This window comes from Molossus molossus, unplaced genomic scaffold (genome assembly GCF_014108415.1).
Source record: "Molossus molossus isolate mMolMol1 unplaced genomic scaffold, mMolMol1.p scaffold_m16_p_13, whole genome shotgun sequence".
NCBI lineage: Eukaryota > Metazoa > Chordata > Mammalia > Chiroptera > Molossidae > Molossus > Molossus molossus.
Genome location: NW_023425348.1, coordinates 87,474,289 through 87,497,361, shown reverse-complemented (window position 1 = coordinate 87,497,361; position 23,073 = coordinate 87,474,289). Strand labels below are relative to the sequence as shown.

Below are 23,073 nucleotides of genomic sequence, written 5' to 3'. Positions count from 1 at the left end.
GTGGATGGAGCCCGAGAGGTGCAGGGCGTGCAGTTTCCTTCCATCTCTCTGGGGAGGCTTCTCAGCACCCGGGGGCACGACTGGGAGGACAGGGTGGGACAGGAGGAGGGCTGTGCCTGCAGGCCGTGTGGTGGATCGGCACCCGGGGGCATGACTGGGAGGACAGGGTGGGACAGGGAGGCAGAGCAGGAGCCCAGGGGAAGGGGCCTCGCTGGGACTGGCTAGGTGGCCCCGATGTCATCGTAGTCCTCGTTGTCCGTGGAATCAGGCTGGGGATTGGTGGATCCTGTGTGGCCGGGAGGTTCAGGTCAGCGGGAGACCCAGTCCTTGCCCCCACTGCCCCACGGGACAGAGCTGAACTTTCTGAGTCCACACCCCTCACCTCGTGACCCTGTGGGGTGAGGCGCATCTTGACCACTGCCGTTCCCCTCCCTGGAACGCCGGCCCAGAGGACAGAACCTTATTTTACCTGATGGGCGATGGATGCTGGGGGTCCCCCTGCCACCACAGTTCCCCCCAAGGGGCCACCCAACTGCTTCTGTTTGGATGCCTCCACTGGTGGGGAGTTTACTTCCCCTCAAAGTGTTTTCTGGATCTTTCTCTGTCCCATCCTCCATTTTCCCTACCTTCTCATGTCCCTGTTTTTTGGTTTTTAATCCATTTAGCTCTCTTCTTGTCTCCTTGGGTTGGTGGATCCAACAGATCCACGCATTCCCTCCCCAGTCCCTCTCTGTCCCCCTCCCAGGACCCCCCGCCCCTGGCACCTGGATGCCCAAAGTGCTCCGCAGGAGGGGGCTGGGGCGGCGGCTTGAAGTTCTGGTACCACTCCCCGGAAGAGGTGCTGGAGCTGTCGTCAGCTGAGGGCCCTGTTGGGAAACCCCCAGAGCTTGTCACCCTCTGCCCGGAGACAGTCCACGAACTGCCCGAGCTGGGCGGCCCTCAGGACCCCACTGGCTTGACCAGTGAGGAAATGAAGGCCCGGAGGGGGAGGAGACTCGTCGGAGGTCACAGCCGGTGGCCATGGAGCAGGGACTCGAATCCTGGACTCAGCCTGGATCCAACCTTTGTGCTCTCTCCAGCCAGGCTGGCCTCAGGGGGAGGCGGGGCCGCACCCGACCGCGGCCGCTTACCTGAAAACGTCCCCCGGGAGCCAGCCAGCTCCAAGTTGGGAGGCTGCTCCAGGAGGGGGTTCCTCTCCGAAGGAAAGCCCTGCGGGGTCCACGGAGCGGGCCTGCTGTGGGGGCTGTTGCAGTAATCCTCCCCGGAGGAGGTGCTGGACCCGCTGTGGCTCCTTGGGTGCTGCTGGGGGCCCAGGGAGGGGGGATCTGCAACACAGTGTCCAGGTTCACAGGTGGGACTGGGCGGCATGCACCCCTTCAGGTCCCGGGCCAGGAAAGGGACAGTGGTGAGGAAAGAAGGCTTTAGATTCGACTTGACAAGGGCTGACTGCCACTGGGAACTGTTCAGGTCAGGAAGGCCCTGATGAGGGCGTAGCTGCCGGAGCGTCTCCAGGTGAGCTGGGCTGCTGTGCGAGGCCGGGCTGGAATCGCGCCCTCCACGCCCTCCCCAGCCGACTCACCTTCCTCCAAGGGGGGCATCTGGAACCTGTTCTGCCGAACCTCCTCATCTGTGACTCGGTATCGCTGGGAATCTACAAACAGAGGTGGTGGTGAGGAGGGGTGCAGGCTCCATCCCCTTGTCCCGGAGCCTGGAGGAGGGGCCCCTGCCGCTGAACCCAGGGGTACGGAGGGCCACAGCCCTCCCAGGCTCAGGTCCTAGTCCAGGAAGACCCTGAACCTCAGTCTGAAACCCGCAGGGGGACAGGTTGCCTCGGGCCAGAAGCCCTAGTGCCCTGCACGCCTCACGCACAGCGCCCCTCCTGCCTCTGAAGGCAACATCCAGAGTCCTGGCCCCTCCTCAGGCTCGTGCAGATCTGGGCAGGAGAAGGCCAGTGGCCCCTTCGGGGAGCCTGCCCGGAGCGTGAGCCGAAGGGTCTGGAATCTGCATCACCAGCCCTGCGGCACCTTCGTTTCAGAACCGAGGAGACGGACTCAGGACTGGAAGGACTCAGTGTCTGGAATCTTGGAGTCAGCTCTTTCGAGCCTGGTACCACTGACTTTCAGTCTCAGTGTGCTGGGTTTTTGGACACTGTCTTTTATCTTACATGCCTGGGCTCAGGATCTCAGGTTCCAAGGACCCCTCATTCCTGGGGCTCCCAGACACGGGTGCAGGGACCAGAAGACATGGAATCATTGGTGTCCCGCCCCTAGTGGCCCTGCTTCAGCAGGTGGGGCAGACATGGCTGGCTGTCCTCAATATCCATTCTCGCCCCCAGCAGCAGGAGCCCCTCTGGCCTTTGTCGGGACACACAGCGGCCCCGGACAGAGGCTTCGTCACTCCGCCTCTCTTGAAGCTGGTGGGTTAAGCTCTGGCTAGTGAACCCTGAGTGGGAGTTATGTGGGCACCTCTGGCCTTAAGGGGAGGGCACACCCCACCTTCCTGTCCCCCTCCCCACTGGTGGCGAGCCATTCTGGACCACGTGGACGAGGGCCTCATCTTAGGAACTGCAGAGCAGCAACAGAGGAGCCTGGGCCCCAGGACGCTGTCAGTCACACACAGCCAAACTGTCACCCTAACTTATATAGCAGGTGAGGGGTGGGGGCTCAGGAATCTGTAACAAGCATCAAGGGATTCCACAGAGAGGTGCAACGTCCCGGCTTTGCATGGACCCCGCCACCCCAGAAGGCAGAGAGAGCCGGAGAAGCCAGAGGGCAGGTGGGGCTGGGCTCACAGCGGAGGCTGGCGGGTGAGGTCGATGGGGAGCATGGGAGACGGAGAGCACGTGAGTGTGCAGGGAGCCTTCTGCACTGTCTCTCACCTGACTCCCTCATATTTCACAGACACAGCACCTTTGGGGGAATGTCCAAGGACAGGTCCTAAGACCCTGCGTGGCCAGAAGCAAACATGGGAGGGAAGGAGGTTGGGACTGGAGACATCTGGAGACATGGAGATGCCTCCAGGGTCGAAAAGCATTTGGAAAACTTCAGTGTGCCACCATTTACAGCCGATCCAGGGGGGGTAGCGAGGGTGATTTCACCCTTGCTGTGCAGGGGGCGTCAGGTGGAACCTACTGAAGGTCCCCCAGGCAGCTGGGCCCTCTGATCCAGGCCAGAGGGCCCTTGGGCGCTGCTCCAGGCACTCACTGTAGAAGGTGGTCAGGGCCACAGGAGGCTGGGCGCTGAAGTCATAGTGCTCATAGTCTGAGTCCGAGCTGGAGTCGGAGTCCGCGGGGGGCGGGGCCAGGACCTGGATGGGCAGCTTGGGAACTGGGGAGAGAACAGAGTGGGGGGCACAGCAAAGTGGTGGGTGCAAGGGTGCAGGGGGAGGTGGCAGACAGCGTGGATGGCAGGAGACAGAGGCAGGGGAGTGCCAGGCAGCCCATCTTGTACCAGAAGGTCCAGCCTGGGTTTTCCAAGCTCTTTCCACCCATTTCAAGCATGGGGAACGAAATGACATTTTCTTACGTAACAAACACTTACGTAGCAGTCACCGCATGGCAGGTGCTAGTCTAACATTTACAAATATTATCTCATTTAATCCTCATAACAGCCTTGTGAGGTAGGGTACATTAGTGCCCCCCCATTTTATAACTGAGGCACGGAGGTTCCCACCTGGCCCAGAGAAGCAGGCAGTGTGGCTCTTAGCTTCCCAGAGGTGGGGGACATCTGGCCCATGCGCCGTATAAGGCCTGAGTAGTCGATACCAGCTAACATCACAGGCCTCACCAAATTAGCCTGACCAAATACAGCAGGCTCATTTTTAAGCTGATAATTGTGTATGGACCGCAAACGACGTCATAAATATCCAACGGCTCTTGGCAGAAGAAAAGATTCCCCACCCCTGCGGCATATTCAGTGAGTGGCTGGCTGCTCTCTGCCTTGTATTTACGTTCTCTTCTCAAATATATGGATACAGCAGAGAATATCAATACTATGTGGCTGAGTTTTGTACTGGTTTTCAAATAAATGTTCTTTAATATACTCATAATGCAATGTGATTAAACTCCAAAACTGACTCCTTTGCAAGAGTTCCAAGAGGTATACATCCATACGTCCTAAAACATGGATAAGTGATCCAATTTTTGCATTCCAAAAACATTAAATAAAATTATGTTCTGGGAAAACCTTGACGGGCTCTGCAGGGAGGCTGACTGAGCAAGCCATCGAAAGAGGCAGTGATATCACAAACTACTAGCCAATCAGCAGAGCCGAAATTTCCAATGAGAGCAAGGTCCAAATGCCCTGGGCCTGTGTTGGTCCAGAACTTGAGAGCCTAGGGTCCTAGGATGACTGCTAGAGGCTCACGTGCCCATCGAGGCCCAAACTGAGACTTGATGTGCTCAAGGTCCCATGCCACAGTGGGCTGGCCCAGGTCTCATCCCTGGCTGGGGCACTGCTTTGATATGGCCCTCCAAAAGCATCCCCTTCCTGTCCTCTCCAGCCCTCCTCACCCCAGGGTGGGTCACATCCTACCTTCTTCTTTGGGGATGGTGATGGGGACCTCTTGATAGCTATTGATCCCTGCTGGGGTGGTGGTGGGTAGGTGTTGATGGTTCACCGGAGAAGAAAGGGCTGAGGGAGGGGAGGGAAAGATTCTACAAGTCATTTTTTGTCCCCTGCCAGTCTGCCTGGTTCTGTTCTCACTGAGACACCTCCCTCCTCATCCCCCCCACCAAGCACACACACACGCACACACAGTCTGATTCTCCCGTGGGGCCCACGTTGGTCTACTTCTGCTGAGCATGCTGGGAAAATCCTTCTCACCAGGGGGTGCTCCCCGGTCCAGGGCTGGGTGACCATTGCTGAGTCACTCCTCCTGCTGGGGTCCCCCAAGCTCATACCACCCAGGGAAGGTTGTACCTCAGGCCTGCTTCTTCCCATCCCTGGGCCTTCCCTGTGGCTCTGCGAATTCTGCACTTACCATATTTTCCTTTGATTTTCAAGAGGATGACGGTGATGATGGTGACTGAGCCAAGGAGGAGAATTCCCAGAATGATGCAGGGGATGAGGAACATTAGCTCCCGAGATGTCCAGACCTCCATTTTCACATTCATGGAAGGTTCTGGAAGAAAGAACCTCAAATCAGGGAGAAAGAGAAACAGACATAGACTTCTCCTTGCCCTTCTTCTTGCCTCTCCAACCCGTCTACCGCTCAGCCACATTTCTTTGGACCTATCTTCCTCTTCCCGTTTTTTTAAAAAAAAATTTCTCACCTTCTTTTAGGTGCCTAGTATACAGTAGGTGCTCAAGAAATGCTTCTTGATTGAATAAGTGACGGAGGGAAACTTTCTCCTGGCCACCAGCCCACAGGGATCTCTCTCTGCTCAACCATTATTGAGCACCCACTGTGTGACAACAGTGTCACAGGCCGTCAGGGTCTATGTCTAGTGGGGTGATCAACAAATCAACTCAGTCCAACACAGTGAGATGCCTGCTGTGACGGAGGTCTGGATGGGGGCTTGGGGGGTGTGAGGCCCTGGTAGGGGTGCCTGATTCTCTATGGGAAAGATGATTGGCTTCCCAGAGAAGGTAGCTTTGAGCCACCTCAGGAAGCATCACTCATGCCAGGAACTCCCTGCCTAGACTGAATAATCACGAGAATGACTGATGACCAGATAGTGCTTACTGTGTACTGATCCCTATTCTACACGCTTCATAAAAATTAATTCACTGGGGATTCACAGCAACACTAGGAAAAGTGTGATGGTTATCAATCCCATTTTATAGTCAAGAAATCTGAGGCTCAGAGAGGTTAAGGACTGCCCAACATCACACAGCTAGCGAGAGTCACAACTGGGATTCGAGCCCCAGGAGTCTGCCCCGAAGCCGGCCAAGCTACACACTGCTGGCGAACAGAGTTCAGAACCTTGGATGCAAATTCCAGCCAATACTGGCTGGCTGTCACTTCACCCTCTGAGCCTGGCCTCCTTCCTCTGTGAAGGGTTATGATGAGCTCTCCCCAGCAGGCTGTCAGGAAGGTTAAAGGGTTGGGAAATAATGGTTGCCATGTGCTGGGCCTGCGCCTGGAACATTCTAAACACATTGTTACCTCAGTGTCCCCACCGTCTGGCCCGTGCCAGACCAGCTCAGCTCTCCAGCTCTATCCTCCTGCCCTATAGATGCTCACAGGAGAGTGGGGAGTGGACTCCTGTCCACAAAACATCAAGACTCGGGGAGCTGTGGAGCTGATAGGCAGGAAGGGGAGGAGAGAGGGACACAAGGCACCTGGGGAGCCTGGGGGAGGCAAGTCCAGTGTCTGGAGGTGGGCGATGGGGAACAAACCATCAGGCCCCACCCAGGCAGACACCACACACACACAAATGCACATATGCTCCTGAGTCTCTGAGACACTGTGTATCCATTGACACTCACCTATGGTGACCGGCTGGACAGTTGTAAGAATTTCATCAGTGGACGAATTGAACCGCCTCTGGGAACCTGTCAGGAAGCATCACTCATTCACTTGACACCTACTGTGTGCCATGACAGACAAGGGACCTGGGACTGGGGGCACAACCCCAGGGGGCACGTGGCTAAGGACACCTGTTTTTCCTACCCCCCACAATAAGGAGGAACATCATAGAGTAAATGCTTGGAAGGTCCTTTGCTTAGAATATGAGGCTAATACAATAATAAACTCTTCTCTATAATCTGCTACAGATCACAGATCCCCTTTCCATTCAGTCAGGTGTGTTTTTCAGGTGGGCCTCCGGAGGTGCGGAGCTGACACTCATCATTGTCATAAGCACTGGACAGGTAAGGGATGACAAAATCCCAAAGTCCCATGGTGATGTTCTCTGAGTTCCCAGCTACCCTGGGAGTAGCTGGTATCAGCATCCACATAGTCATGAAACCGAAGCCTGGCTGATCATTGGCAGAGATGGAATGCATAGCCAAGCATCTGAACTCCATAGACACGCTAATACCATGTTTCTTCAGGTCTGACGCTCTCATGTTTTTACACCTTAACACCTCTGAAATCAAGTGATGGCATCAATCATTACAACTGATGGCATGTCAAGAGTTTGTTTTGGCAGTATTTTTGTCTGTCATGGTGCATAAAATAATAATGGTGTGACAGACATATCAATGCCATCTTAGATTTGTTAAAATACGGTAGAATCCAATTCATAGAGTGGAAGTGAGGCTTAGCCAAAATAAGACATACCAAGTGCTTGGCAATGCCTGGTACATGATTAGGGCTCCAGACACTGTCACTGATATTATTATTAGCGTCTCCTAATATTTTTACTATTATCAGCAGCCCTGTGATGGCAAGTTGGTTTCATCTCCTGAGCCAACTCCAGTCCACAGAAATCACGTATTAGCATATAATAAATATTTGATTCATGATTCTGAGGCTGAGTTGAGGATTTGTAGAAAAGATGCCCTGACTAATTAGCGATGTCTGCCTGGGCATGCCAGGGACAATGGTTCCTCTACTGCCAGTGTTTGTCATTCCTGATCTAGTCCAAGCTGTGGTACTTGGGTTGCAAGTTCTTAGGCTGTGGATTCAGGTGCAAATTCTGGTTCAAATCTGAGGTGAAGGTGGAGAGGGGTGAGTGGGGGAGGTGTACCTGAGCAGAGGACCCTGGCTGCCATTGACTGGCTGCAGAGGTTGAAGTTGTTGAACCTCCAGGAACAGTTTGAGAGGCTAGGTTCGTCTCCCTTGCATGAGTAGTACATCTGGCCCGACAGAGAGTGGGGTAGCCCCTTGGGTCTTCCGGTCATTGTCCCACAGCCCAAGGTCTTGCAGAGTACATTGGCCTCTGGTTCGTACCACTCACTGTCACACACTGTGTTCCAGAGCCCACGGAAGTATACCTCCACCTGCCCCTCACAGGGGTCAATGCCCCCGGTCAGGCGGAAGGACTGGTGCTCTGCAGGGGAAGGGGAAGAGGAAGGGGTGGGGCAGAGTCAGATCAGGATCCTTTGGGCCCAAATCCCCACCAACCCAGACCCACAATTGGAACACCTCACAGCCAATTGGTCTCCACTTGTAAGCTCTCCCTTCAGCATCTGCACCCTCCTCTCTTCTGCCCCATCTGCTCTGGCTGCAGTACCCTACATCCTTGCTACTCAAAGTGTGGTCCATGAACCAGCAGCATCAGCATCAACTGGAATTGTAATGGGAAACGAATAACCCATACTTATATAAATTTACCCATATTAATCTTAGTAAATGTTAGGCCCAGCTTGTTACTCTAACCTAATTTTTCTTTTAAAACTAGAGCTTGCATGTTAGACCCTTTTGTCAGTATAATTTACAGTTTAGCAGTTTCAGTTTCTGAGTTAAACCAAGGAGCAGCCTGACCTCAAGACTTTGAAATCTTGATGGCCAACTCAAGGACACTGACCATGAAAATCCACACTGGGACTAGCAAGATATTGCCTGCATGTCCACAGACTCTCCCTGTCTTTGTTCTACTTTCCCTCTCCCTCCTTATGAAAACCTCTGCTTGCATGCACTAAGATGTTAAGATGGGCTTTGGGATAAGAGTCCTCCATCTTCTCAGGTTACTGGCACTTGAATAAACCTCTTTTCTTCTCACTAGCACCTTTCTCACTAGTTTGGCTTTCCTTGCGACAGGCAGCCTAACCTGGGTTTGTTTACAGAATCTTGTTAGAAATGCAGAATCTCAAGTCCTGCCCCGAAACTACTGAGTCAGAATATATATTTAATGAGAACCCCTTCCCCCTGCCATTCTTTGTGCACATTATAGAGAAGCATTGGCTGGACCTGAACTTCACGGCTTCATCTGGACTGCCAACAGCCTCCTCAGGAGCCTCCCTGCCTCCATTTCCCCTTGTTGCTCTGAACCAGGTGACCACTCAGGAAGAGCCTCACTCTAAGTCACCTCTTCCAAGAGGTGGACACGCTGATCCCTCCAGCTCTGGATTGTCTGCTGCCTCTAAACCTCACCTTCTTTTCTTTCTTAGGGCATTTACCACTTATTTCCCAAGGGTTATATTTTTCTGGCTCTCATCTTCCCTCCTCGGCAGTAACAATGAAAGGACGGGGACAATCTCTCCAGCACTAATGCCAGGCCTGCCCACCAGGTGTTTAGGCCTACACTAAGTTTTGGTGGAGGACCAAGGTTCAGAGATGTTACCCACTGACCTGAGCACACCACGCCAGCATCTTCCTTGTGGCCACAGTAGCCATTTCCTGGAACCCCTTGGCAGTCCCACAGGTAGGCCTCGGACCCAGAGCAGTTCACCTCATCCCGGTGGATAGGTCCTTTGCCAGGGGTGAAGTGCAAGCCTGGCAGGGCCTGGATGGCCCAGCCACAGTGCAGCTGCTTGCACACCACGTGGGCATCCTTCAGGTCCCACGTGTCATCACACAGAGAACCCCACTGGCCATGTTCCAGCATCTCCACTCGGCCGGCACATGGGCCGCCACCATCCACCAATCGCAGGTCACGTTTCTCTGGGGCTAGGAGGGGAAAGGGTTTGTGGATGTGTTTCGGGAAGAGGGAGAGAAAGGGAGGGGATGGTTCAGTGGTTGAGACTGGGCCAGATAATTATGAGTGGGGCTGCAGACCCAGTGAGAGGGGCTGTAACCCTTTGGGCAGGGTGGGGGAACCCTGCAGGGATGGGGATTTAGTACACTGAGGTGGCGGAACTGGTCAGTACTAGGGATTCAAGGGACAAAGCTGGATACTTTGTAGGCAGGGCTGGGGAGGGTGCAGACTAGTGGGTGGGGTCAAGCACCTGGTGGGCAGGCTTGAAGAGCAAGCCCAGGCCTGGGGAGTGTCAGTGCTAAGGGACCCTGGGAACCTGGCATATTTATGTACATTGTGGGTAGGGGCGGAGATAAAGGAGACAGAGTTCTAGAGCAAGATGAGGGACAGGACCAGCAAGTAAAGCCTAGAGACCCGTTAGGATTGGGGACCTAAGGGGTTGTGTTGGGGATCAAGTGGGCCAGCTGGAGATCTAGTAGGGGGAAAGGTCTGCAGGCCAGATCTGAGGAAATGCTCAGAGCTGGAATGATACAAAGCTGCAGTCTTAGGGCGTGGAAACCAGTTGTGTTTGCCTTGGTGTTGGATGGGGGTAGACATCTGAAGGGCAAGGCTGTGTCCAGTTCCCAGGGCTGGGGACAGGAGTGAGGGGCAGTGGCTGAAGGCCGGCGAGGTATGGGGGGCCGGGCAGGGGCTTAGCTGGCGGGCGCAGGGCGCGGTCTGCTGTACCTGCACAGGTGACCTGGACGGGCCTCCCGCCGCTGGTGCATTCTTGCTCCACCACCTTGCAGAACTGCCATTCAGGGCTGCTGCACAGGATGTCGGGCACAGGGGCCTGCGTGGCGTTCAGTGTCCCACTGGCATTTCCCACGAGTGGCAGCTCTGCCGGGCCGCAGTTCAGCGCCTGGCACACGGCCTGGGCGGCTGAGGAGTTCCAGAGTGCCCCACACGGGGCCTCCCAGGACTGTCCTCGCAGAACCTCCACCATCCCGCTGCAGCGGCTGCTTCCGTTCACCAGGCGAACGCGCTCCCCTGGAAGCACACGTGGACTCTGCCCATGCCAGGAATGTGGTAGCGGCAGGCGGCCACTAGGGGCCCACCGCTGACCTGCTATGTGACTTTGGAGAGTGCCCTACCAGACTTTGGGCCTCAGAAGTTGGCATCCCCAAGCCCCCCTGGAGGCCGGACCCTCTGGGTCTCCTTAGAATCAGGAAGATGGGCTGAGGGTGACTTAGAGGTTAAGCTGAATTAGGCCTGGAGTGACAGAGAACCAGGGATGCAGTCCCCACAAACCCTCCTCCTCTCTTGCCCTGTCTCAAGAGCACCCTTGGGTGAAAGAAGGTCAGAGTTCTTGGTTCAGATCCCGCCACCCCCCCACTGCAGGTGCCGTGTTTCCCTCCCAGGCCTCCCCACTGTCCTAAGGGTGCTAAGTGCAGTGAAGGGCCCCTGTGACCCTAGAACCCCGCAGGACAGACAGATGGGTGTGGGGTTGGTAATGGGGGGGAAGAGGTGTGGTGTGCATGGTGGTTCTCCATTCCCCAGTGCCCCTCCTTGGGGAACCACTGCCTGTTTCTGCCCAGCATTGCACCCCAGTGTTAGTACACAGCTTTACACAGAGTAGGTCCTTTATAAAGATCTGTTTAGTTAATGTAGGAGCCAGCTGGTGGAACCCACCCCCACACCCACCAAGGCTTCTTTAGCTTGTTCTCAACAAATCCCCTTAAAATGTTCATTGACCACCTTGCCACGTGAATGTGACTTTATTGGTGGCCTCCAAAGATGGTAGTTCTAAGATCTCCAAGTAAGTCTAATGTGGACCTTCAGACATTGGGTTAGGAAGGAGAGGTGCTGTCTGAGGTTAGGGAGCCTCCCTGCTACCCTAAAAGTCCCTTTCCCCTTCCTGTCGCCCTGGAACACCACCTGCTTGGTCTCAGAAAGCTGATCAGGGACTCCAGAAAGATCATGTCCTCACCTGGCTCCAAGGGCTGGCTCTCTGCCTCGGTGGTGCTGGGCTGGTCAGATGGGGCCGGAGACGGGTAACCTGAAATCAACCAGCAGCAGCCATGGTGGGTGAGTGAACTCAGGCATGGGGGGCACAGGGGTGCCTTGATGGGCAGGGGGCACTTTCTGGAGGCTGCTGTGGCTCTATGGGACCTCTGGAAAGCCATTGTCCTAGGCCTTGGGTGCCTTTGCCTCCCTTCAGGGGAGGGCAATTTTCAAGCTTTGGAGTTGCAGCACCCCCACTTCATCTATTCATTGTGCGCATGTCCTCAGAAAGCACAGCAGATCGCAGAGGAAGGACTAGGCTGTGGGGCTGGGACGACTCACTGGCTGAGTGACCACGGACAGCTCGTCACTTTCTCTGCCAGAGTCCCTACTTGTTGGCGATAACACTTGGGAAAATATCGTGGGCTAGAAGGATACCAGATCTGTAACATACCTGACATACAAAAGAAGCTTGAAAATGGAGTTATTTTTAGGAAAAACCTGTTTGTTCGGAAAATGTGTTTGAGAGATTCATCCTGGGTTGTGAAGCATTTGACAGCAAAACCGCTTTCTGACACTGAGAAATTAACATTTGCTGTGGACTAATTATGCCAAGTTTTTGCATGTATTACTGCATTAACCTTCACCACCACAGTGAGGCAGGCATCAGCATCCACTCTTCACAGATGAGGAAGGGGGCACAAAGGGTAGAAATCGGTTGCCCGTGCCACATAGTGTGCCTTTGTCCTCCCACAGTGCTGTCCACTTGGCCATGGGAGGCTGACCTGTTTGGTCAGCATCTTCCTGGGCCCCCTGGCTTCTGTCCTGCTCAGCCAGTGGGAGCCCTAGCAGAGACAGGAGGGAGGTCGTGGTGACTGTTTCCCCGGCTCCCTCCTGGTGAGATCCGAGCAGGCTATGTTCCCTCAGGGTAGCCACCTCTCCTGGACCCTCTCCTTCCAGGACTCATGGACCCCTCCCTGTCTTGTGTCCGTGGACCAGGGCAGTAATAGTTCTGTTGCTCTGAGCTCCTGCTACTGTATCATCCTCTGTAAACAGTGCTTTTGTTAATCAGCCCCCATCAAACTTCTATTTTGAGTGTGCCACCTGTTTCCTGTTAGGAGCCTGACTGATACATGGCCTGAGACCACCAGCTACAAGGGGCAGAGCCAGCATTGGAACTGTCCCTAAGAAAGAGGCTCCATGCCGGGAGGGGACATTCCAGTTTGCAGGAGCATGAAGGGAGAGCTGTGGCAGGGACCACTGTGCTCACCGAGGAACACTTGCACATTTCCACGCCTCATGTGCTTGGGTTGGGGGCCACTGAAACCTCGGCAGGTGGGCGTGTGCCCACTGCGGGGCCAAGGTAGGTTAGAGGCAGGGAGCCTCCTCCGCCTCTTTCTTCTCTGTCGTAGCTGTATCTGAGGTCCTGGGTTCCAGATGCCATGACGAGATGAAGGGGTTGTTGACCCACCTAGAATGTTGTGTAAGAAGTGACCCTTTATTGTGTTGAGACATGAAGATTGGGGGTGTGTTTGTTACCACAGCCTGGCCGACTGGCCCAGGAGCTGCAGACGCAGGCATGCCTGCCGCGTGTTCTCGGCCTCATCTGAGAAGATTCCGAGGGCTCCCACCCAGATGCGCGTGCACGAGCGTGCACACGCCGCTGCAGACACTGCTCTCTCACGAGCATCGTCGGGGCCACCCCATCACTCAGACAGAAAGCAATCGGGCCTTTGATTGCCCATCCTCACCAGCTCTCTGCTTGGCTGCCCAGCCTGGTCCCCGAAGGAGAAGTGATCCAGAATTCAGAGCACAAACTCTGCAGCTAATGAAATATTCAGAACAAGAATTCAGATGCCCTTAAGTTAGGATTTTGAAGTCCCGGTTCCCACGGCAACAGTCCAGCGCTCCAGTGTGTGTGGTTCTCGATATCTCCATGTGTGCTGGGGAGATGGGGGGCTTGGGATGCTGGCTGCAGTGGGTGTGACTGCGGGGTGTGTGTGCGTGTGGTTGTGACCATGTGTGTACCATTGTGTGCATGTGTTTGTGTGTATGCATGTATGTGGAGGACTCCAGCTGAGCTCTGTGTCATCTCTCTCTGGGTCTGGGAAGCCACTTTGTCATGCCTAAAGGCACATAGGTCTTCTGCTAGACCAGAAAACCCTGGAGGGCAGGGCTCAAGGCTGAGTCACTCCACGGGGTGCCCAACACAATGTTTATTGACTGACTGACTGACTGACTGACTGAAAGACGGAGCAGAAGCTGTCAGCTCCAAGGACAACTGTCGCCAAGGCAGTTTACTGATACTAGATGCACTCAAGGGCGTCTTTTCTGTGTCATAGGCATTCTGTCCCCGTACCAGGTTGGAAACCTGGGTTTTGTGTTCTCTGATTTCTGTGCTGCTGGAAGGGAAGCAGGAGCTGCCTCCCCCTCCTCCATCCAGGCCCCTGCTCATGGAGGCCCAGTGCAGAATCGGGGCCTCCGGGCTCCACCCTTGTCTTCAAACTGCATTCACTTCTTTGCTGCAAGAAATGTGTTTGAAAAGGAATCTTTACCCTTCCCTGGGAATCGGTGTTACTGCATGAAGTCGCATGAATGTCAAAGTATTTGTTTCAGTTCTGCCCTGGCAGGTTTGATTCAGCATTTAGAGTGTCGGCCCACGGACCAAAGGGTCTCGGGTTTGATTGCGGTCAAGGGCACATTCCTCAGTTGCGGTTTGGTCCCTGGCACTGGTCGGGGTTGTGTGGGAGGCAACCAATTCATGTGTCTCTCTCACATCGATGTTTCTCTCTCTCTCTCCTTCTCCCTCCCTCCCACCCACTCTATGTGAAGGTAAATGGAAAAATATGCTTGGGTAAGGATTAAAAATATATATATTTGTTTCAGTTTTTTGAGGAGCAGACAGTCAGAAACAGAGGAGTGCCCATCACGCATCAGGTAAACACACAGCTGTGGTCCGTTACAGCAGCCCCGGCGCAGAATGAACCAGACTCGCAGCAGCCGGAGGCTTCGCACGCTGTGCTGAGCAAGGAAGCAGGATGCAGAGAGGAGATCTAGTATGAAACAACTTTTTAAAAAACATTGTCCAAAAAGAACCCCTCCCATAGACTGGGTATGATGTGTGAACATGGGGAAAAGTATGGAAGAACACAGATCATTAACATGGGAAAATTAAGAAGGTGGGTTTCAGGGGAAGTCAGAGCAGGGCCAGCTTCATGGATGTGTGACCGTGTAGTCACGGGGCTTGGCGCTGAGAAAGGCCCAGGCTTTCGGTTTACTGTTCTGCTGTCTCCATTTTGAAATTCTGAATAACTTTTGAACAAGGGACCCTGCATTTTCATATTGCACCAGGCTCTGCAAATGAGGTAGCTGGTCCTGGGGCCAAGTCATGAAGGTGGGAGAAGAGAGGAGGAACAGAGGAGAAACAATGAAAAAAAAAAGGCCCGGCCGGTGTGGCTCAGTGGTTGAGCACTGACCCGTGCACCAAGAGGTCGCCAGTTCGATTCCCGGTCAGGGCACATGCCCAGGTTGTGGGCCCGATCCCCGGTGGGGGGCATGCAAGAGGCGGCCAATTGATGTTATTTATCATGGATGTTTCTCTCTTTCTCTCCCTCTCCCTTCCTCTCTCTCTAAAATCAGTAAAGAAACAAAAAAATTTTTTTTTAAAAGAAAGAGATAACCCTGGCCTGTTTGGCTCAGTGGCTGGAGCGTCAGCCTGCGGACCAGAGAGTCCCAGGTTCGGTTCCCGCTAGGGGCACGTACCAAAAAAAAAGGTAAAAAACAAAGAGATAAAAAGCTATACTTAAAAAATCATGTATAATATGATTCCATTTACAGAAAATTAGATACATAGGTAGACATGCAAAAACTTAGAAAATTTAAAAACACAAATGGACTTGTATTGTTTGCCAAAATAGAAGGCGAGTGAAAAAATAAGTATACTAAAGATTAAGCCAGGTTAGAAATGTTAAAATGCTAAAAGACACATTATTATCAAATAAAGACAGAAAGAATGATAGAGCATTGAAAATAAAATAATTAAGTAGTTTTCTTACTACGTGGTTCCGTGTTATCCAACGTAAAACACACAACAAACGAAGCCCTTTTGACCTGGTAATTCCACTTCTGGGAACCCGCCCTAAAGAAACAACCCAGAATACCCTTCAGAACCGGAAATTTCCAGGTTCTTTTCTCGCGCTGAGCCCCTTCCTAACTGTGTGACCCGGGCAAGTCGTTTAACCTCTGAGCCTGGGGTGCCCCTCTGTAAAAAGGGAGCAATGAGCACCCATGTGGCAGGCTCGTTGTGAGAATTAAATGAGATGATGGACCCAACACCCTGGGGCCGCGCCCTGAGCTGTGGCGCTGTCAGAGCTCCTGGACATGTGGTTTCTAAGACACCCAGCCCAGCTGGCGTGACTCGGTGGGTGAGCTTCGACCCAGAGGTCACGTGCCCAGGTTGTGGGCCTGATTCCAGTGGGGAGACATGCAGGAAGTGGACAATCGATGTTCTCTTTCATTGATGTTTCTATCTCTCTCACCCTCTCCCTTCCTCTTTAAAAATCAATAAAGAAAAAAAAAAACCAAACTGGAGAAAACGGAATTATCTAAAAGCAAGTGGGGGAAAACACCACACATTAGGAATATTTGCAAAAATATTTACAAAGAGTAAATAACCCCACTAGATTCTGAGCATCTCACTGGTACCCTAAGGCCCACATATTCCCAGTGTAGTGGTCTCCTCAAACAGCCCAGCTGCTCAGGGGCACTGGTAGGTGTGCCCCTCTCCAGGACCGGCACTAGGGCCCTGACTGCAGTGCCCGCAAGCTTTGGGAGACCAGAGCCCTGCTGGCCTGGAGACCACCACCGTCTGGTTTCCGCAGACCAGCCTTCCGTGGCCTGCGCAAGGACAGCAAAGGCTGTGAGGACGCTGGCTGGCCTGCCCCCAGGGTCTTAGCTGGGGCCCTGGATACTCAAAGGTGTCAGCGCTGGTTCAGGGAGCTGTCCAGAAACATCCACGGGGCCCCAGCCCTGAGTTTCAGGGGGCGGACTGCCAGTCCCAGTTTGCAGGTGGACATTTGGGGACAGCCAGGTGGGCGCCTCCTGTTCTATTTCCAACCCTCACTGACGGCAGCAGGTCCTGGTCTCAGAGTCCTGGATCTGAGGTGCAGGAGGCAAGGGGAGGGCGCTGTGGCCACCCATTGCTCTGCTGGGAAAGGGGAGGCCCAAGGCGTGTCACCACACACCTCCTGGCACAGCTCGGTGATGCAGCTGCTTATTATTCAGTGCTTGTTATTCACTAGGCCCTTAAAAAAATACTTTAGCTAAATTAACCAATTGAATTCTCACAGACAGCCCACAAAGTGGGACAACAGAGGCACAAAGAAATTCAGTGATTTGCCCAAAATGACACAGCTAGAAATGACAGAGCTGGGGTTTGAACCCAGGCTGTCCAGTTCCAGAGCCCTCACCTGCACCACCGACTCGAAATCCAGCCTCCTGGTTTCTGCTTCAGTGATCGTGCCAAGGGTGCGGGGCAGGGAGCGCTGGCAGCCCAGTGGTCTCCCTAGCTCCCCCCAACTCTGCGGGGCTCGGCCAGCCCTGAACTTAGAAACGATAGCCCACCCACCATCACCAATGGCTCAGCCTGCAAGCCCCAGACCTAACTTCCAAAGGGCTCTTGACTCCGAAGGTGAGCGACAATCAGGGGACTGTCCTTCTCCCTGGGCTGGCATTTGTTCCACCAGCCCCACACCATGGACAAGATGAGGGCTGGCAGCCTGGCCACGGGCTGCCCAGCCCCTTTCCCATCTGAACCACTGTGTTCAGAGGAGAAACGGATCACTTGGAAAATGAGGGTCAGTGACTGTTAGAACGAGGAACTTTAGGGGAGGAGCAGGAAGTGAACGTTTTTCTTTAAAAAATCCCCTTAATGTTGTTATTGATAAGCTATCAATAAACAAAGAAACACCCTGTGATTCTAGAAGCATAGTGTTGGCTCACAGAAGTCACTTAGAGGGGCTAGCTCTGTTCTGTCTTTGAAGGGACTTGGAGAGGTTGTGACACCGGCTGGTTTGAACTACCTTTGTCAAGAGACTGAGGCTTGTCCTGGGGGCTCAGTAGGACGGTGTGGTCCTCGCTCGAGAGGTGAAGGGAATGGAGTGGCTGTGGGGAACAGACCAGGCTGTACCCACTGGGGACTTCCCAAGTTCAGGAAGGACGGGGTGAGTTTTGTTCCTTCGGAATCCAGGGGAAAGTCAGCAATTTGGTGTGTTAGTCTCATTTAACTTACTTTCCAGGATTTTTGTTCCTGCATTTTCATTTACTCTCATCATACCTAGGAAGGGCTCGGGGACACAAAGAACCCCCAATACACATGCTGCCAACCAAACGGTTGTGTCCCCCGAAAATGCATATGTGGATGTCCTGATGCCCACGGTGATGATTCTAGGAGCTGGGACCTTTGGGAAGTAACTAGGGTTAGATGAGGTCCTGAGGGTGGGTCCTCGGGATTAAAACAAAAGAGCAAGAAACACGAGACCTTGTCTCCAACCCGTGAGGACACAGCAAGAAGGCGGCCGCCTGCGAACCAGGAAGGGGACCCTCGCCAGATGCCGAATCTGCCGGCACATTGGTCCGAACTTCTCGCCCTCCAGAACCATGAGAAGCATTCTTTTTTTTTTTAACCCTCGCCCGAGGATATTTTTCCATTTATTTTCAGATAGAGAGGGAGGGAGGGAGGGAGGGAGGGAGGGAGGGGGAGAGAGAGAGAGAGAGAGGTGAGAGAGACACATTCTTTGCCTCCCGCATGACCCCCATCAGGGCTGGGGATGAACTGCAACCGAGGTACATGCCCTTGACTGGAATCGAACCTGCAGCTCATTGGTCCACGGGCCAACGCTCTATCCACTGAGCCAGACCAGCAGGGGCGAGAGAAACACATTCCAAGCCACTCTGCCTCTGGCATTTTCTATCCCAGCCTGAGCCAAGGCAGCACATGATTGACAGAGAGGGGGTGGCAAAGGCTTCAAGGCCCAGCCCCAGTGACTTCAGTCACTCAGGTCAGAGAAACCCAGCCTGTCTAACCGTCCTTTGCCACCATATCACATGACAGAAGACATTCAGCGGCAGGACACCCTTCCTGCATGTCCAGATTTAATTCCCCTCCTCTACCCCATCATCCAAGGGGACACGAAGGACAGTTCATGATCCGCACCGAGAGGACGCACAGAGACAATGCAGCACCCCGGCCCTGGGCTGTGTGATTTCTGGGGCTCCCCCTCTTTCTCTTATGCTCAAGAAAGTGAGGGCGTGTGAGCGACACTATCCTGAACCTGAAAGATAAGTCTGTTGCCGTCTACATTCAATTCCGTTAACATTTGCTGAACTTGCACGCGTGCTGGGACCGGCAGGAATCGGGGAGATGAGTGTAAGGGGGAGGGTCCCGGACTAGGAGGGCCCCCAAGCTTCCCTGGGCACCCACGCAGCTGCTGAACAGTCGCCCCTCCGGGGAATTGTTTTGTCCTGACTTAGAATGGAGACCTTGGGAAAGAGAACAGTCATCCAAACCTACCTCTGCTGTGTGGCCTTGAGAATGTCACTGAGCCCAGTGAGGCTTGGCTTCTCACCTGGCCCTGGGCTAACGCACCGGCCACATCGGATTGCTCGAGGGGTGCTGGACACTGTCGCGAAATGCTTAGGACGTGGCATATGGCAGCGGCCATTCTTAATCTCACACCTGCTTTCTCCTGTCCAGTCCTGAGAGGACATGGGAGGCCCGCTGCCCAGCTGACTCTTGAACCCGGCAAGGGTTAGGGGGCCAACCCCAAACAATAAAAAATCTGTGTTTCACTTTTGACTCCCCCAAAACTTACCTACTAATAAGCTGCTGTTAACCAGAAGCCTTACTGATAACAAAAACAACCAATGAACACCTATTTCGTATATTATATGCATTATATACTGTATTCTTACAGTAAAGTAAGCTAGAGAAGAGAAACTAAGAAAATCGTAAGAAAGAGAAAATAAGTTTATAGTATTTACTTTTTTTTTTATCCTCACCTGAGAACATTTATTTTTTGCATTTATCTTCAGATAGAGCAGGAGGGAGAAGGGGAAAAGAGAGAGGGAAACATGGATGTGAGAGAGATACATCGAGTGGTTGCCACCCACCCGACCCCAACCAGGGCCAGGGACAAACTGCAACCAAGTTACGTGCCCTTAGTGGGAATCGAACCCGGGACTCTCTGGTCCATGAGCCGACGCTCTAACCGCTGAGCCAAACCGGCCAGGGCTATAGTATTTACTTTTAAAAATCCACGTGAAAGTGGACCCAAGCAGTTCAAATACCTATTGTACAAGGACCGGTTGTATATGCATTCCACCCGAGGTCTGAGGAAGCATGATTTCTCCGCTCTGCAAAGGGGCAATTTCTGTTCCCCAGAAACAACGTTCCCCACACTCACAACTTGCAGCTCCCTTCCCTGGCTCTGCATGTGCCCCGTGCTGCTAGAGGTGAGCTGTGGACGGCAGCTGCCATGGTAACAGGAGTTCCTCTCAAGGGAAGGCTCCTGTGGTCCTCGCCCGAGGCTGCCCAGGTCCCCGTGCCAACCTATCCCTTCTTTGCAGCTACCGGAGGGTAAGACGACACATCCCAGGCTCAGAGGGTCACGGGCAGCTCAGTACAACCGGAAGGATGTGGCTCCAAGAGGCCCAGTCGGCCCGAGACACGGGCCTTCCACAGGCCTCGTCTACCTGCAGGTTCAGAACACAGTGCGGGACGTGGGCGTCCAGATCCCTCCGCTAGAATTCCGATTCTCTGGTCTCGGATGGGCCCTTGAATCTGATTGGTTTGGGCAGCAGACAGAGCATCGAATTGGAACGGAATAAGCCTGAGACTGAAACCAGCTTCCTCCTTACTAAGGGGGCCTTGGGCAAATCTCTCCATTGACCCGACTTGCCTCCTTCACCTCACGGTGTCAAACCCTCACAGGACTGAAGTAAGATGACAAGACAAACCCATCACCTGTCCCACGGTGAGCACCCACACCTGTCCCACGGTGAGCACCCACACCTGCCCCACGGTGAGCACCCACACCTGCCCCACGGTGAGCTCCCACACCTGCCCCACGGTGAGCACCCACACCTGCCCCACGGTGGGCACCCACACCTGCCCCACGGTGAGCACCCACACCTGCCCCAGAGTGAGCACCCACACCTGCCCCACGGTGAGCACCCACACCTGCCCCGCGGTGAGCACCCACACCTGCCCCGCGGTGAGCACCCACACCTGCCCCGCGGTGAGCACCCACACCTGTCCCGCGGTGAGCACCCACACCTGTCCCGCGGTGAGCACCCAACACCTGCCCCACGGTGAGCACCCAACACCTGCCCCGCGGTGAGCACCCAACACCTGCCCCGAGGTGAGCACCCACACCTGCCCCGCGGTGAGCACCCACACCTGTCCCAGGGTGAGCACCCACACCTGCCCCGCGGTGAGCACCCACACCTGTCCCACGGTGAGCACCCACACCTGTCCCACGGTGAGCACCCAACACCTGTCCCACGGTGAGCACCCACACCTGTCCCACGGTGAGCACCCACACCTGTCCCACGGTGAGCACCCACACCTGTCCCACGGTGAGCACCCAACACCTGCCCCACGGTGAGCACCCACACCTGCCCCGCGGTGAGCACCCACACCTGTCCCACGGTGAGCACCCAACACCTGTCCCACGGTGAGCACCCACACCTGCCCCGCGGTGAGCACCCACACCTGCCCCGCGGTGAGCACCCACACCTGTCCCACGGTGAGCACCCAACACCTGTCCCACGGTGAGCACCCACACCTGTCCCACAGTGAGCACCCACACCTGTCCCGCGGTGAGCACCCACACCTGCCCCGCGGTGAGCACCCACACCTGTCCCGCGGTGAGCACCCACACCTGTCCCACGGTGAGCACCCACACCTGTCCCACGGTGAGCACCCACACCTGTCCACAGTGAGCCCCACACCTGTCCCCGCGGTGAGCACCCACACCTGCCCCGCGGTGAGCACCCACACCTGTCCCACGGTGAGCACCCACACCTGTCCCGCGGTGAGCACCCACACCTGCCCCGCGGTGAGCACCCACACCTGTCCCGCGGTGAGCACCCAACACCTGCCCCACGGTGAGCACCCAACACCTGCCCCGCGGTGAGCACCCAACACCTGCCCCGCGGTGAGCACCCAACACCTGCCCCGAGGTGAGCACCCACACCTGCCCCGCGGTGAGCACCCACACCTGTCCCAGGGTGAGCACCCACACCTGCCCCGCGGTGAGCACCCACACCTGTCCCACGGTGAGCACCCACACCTGTCCCACGGTGAGCACCCAACACCTGCCCCACGGTGAGCACCCACACCTGCCCCGCGGTGAGCACCCACACCTGTCCCACGGTGAGCACCCACACCTGTCCCACGGTGAGCACCCACACCTGTCCCACAGTGAGCACCCACACCTGCCCCGCGGTGAGCACCCACACCTGCCCCGCGGTGAGCACCCACACCTGTCCCACGGTGAGCACCCAACACCTGCCCCACGGTGAGCACCCACACCTGCCCCGCGGTGAGCACCCACACCTGCCCCGCGGTGAGCACCCAACACCTGCCCCACGGTGAGCACCCACACCTGCCCCGCGGTGAGCACCCACACCTGCCCCGCGGTGAGCACCCACACCTGCCCCAGGGTGAGCACCCACACCTGCCCCGCGGTGAGCACCCACACCTGCCCCACGGTGAGCACCCACACCTGTCCCGCGGTGAGCACCCACACCTGCCCCGCGGTGAGCACCCACACCTGTCCCAGGGTGAGCACCCACACCTGCCCCGCGGTGAGCACCCACAAGACCTTGCAGAATCAGTGAGTGCACATGTGCATCTGCGGTGGCTGCGGGTGTGTGCACATGCATAGTAGGTGGGAAAAGCAGATTATAAACAAAGATGCAGGACGATCCTAGCCTTATCAATGCAACGCAGGGAAAAATGCCCATGATACCTCGTCAAGTTGAAGATGCTCGTACTTGAACCCCAAGCAATCTATGTATATAACCTAGAAAAAAAGTCTCTGGTATGTTCACATGCAGCTATATACAGGGATTTTTTAAAAGCACTGTTTGTAATAGAAGAATTTAGAAGTATTCTCACAGTCCCCCAGCAGGAAATAATTAAAGATACTGTGTTATCGTCATCGATTGGATTTAGTTAAAAGAATGAATTAGACCTATACCTTGGATAGATCTTGAAGACATAATGTACTGAGTGAGAAAAGTAACTTGTAGACCAATACGTCCAGTAGGATATCGTTTATATAAAATACATGTACCATCTGTTGGGTATTGATACATTTTTGTGTATGAAAAGTATAAAAACATGGAAGGAAAGGGTGCATCTGCCACTCTTTGGAGTATAAGTGCTCCCGGGAGCGAGGAGTAAGGAAGCATTTTAACAGTATCTGTATGATTTTCTTTCTCATTAATATAGATCTGAGCAAATATGGCAAAAAGGTAAAGATTCCTTAAATCTGGGT

General features: G+C 54.5%; 1 protein-coding gene across 1 annotated transcript in view; it reads right to left on the bottom strand.

Moving 5' to 3' along the window:
- Positions 1-221: 221 nt before the first annotated feature.
- Positions 222-23,073, bottom strand: part of CD6 (CD6 molecule) — a 41,999-nt gene continuing 19,147 nt past the window's right edge. The window contains exons 3-13 of the mRNA XM_036259664.1: positions 11,496-11,564; positions 10,253-10,555; positions 9,181-9,498; positions 7,637-7,939; positions 6,432-6,497; positions 4,981-5,121; positions 4,533-4,631; positions 1,580-1,651; positions 1,131-1,325; positions 765-866; positions 222-286 (exon numbers count right to left, since the gene is read on the bottom strand). Coding sequence (XP_036115557.1) covers positions 222-286; positions 765-866; positions 1,131-1,325; positions 1,580-1,651; positions 4,533-4,631; positions 4,981-5,121; positions 6,432-6,497; positions 7,637-7,939; positions 9,181-9,498; positions 10,253-10,555; positions 11,496-11,564 — 1,733 coding nt within the window. The remainder of the gene's footprint in view (positions 287-764; positions 867-1,130; positions 1,326-1,579; positions 1,652-4,532; positions 4,632-4,980; positions 5,122-6,431; positions 6,498-7,636; positions 7,940-9,180; positions 9,499-10,252; positions 10,556-11,495; positions 11,565-23,073) is intronic.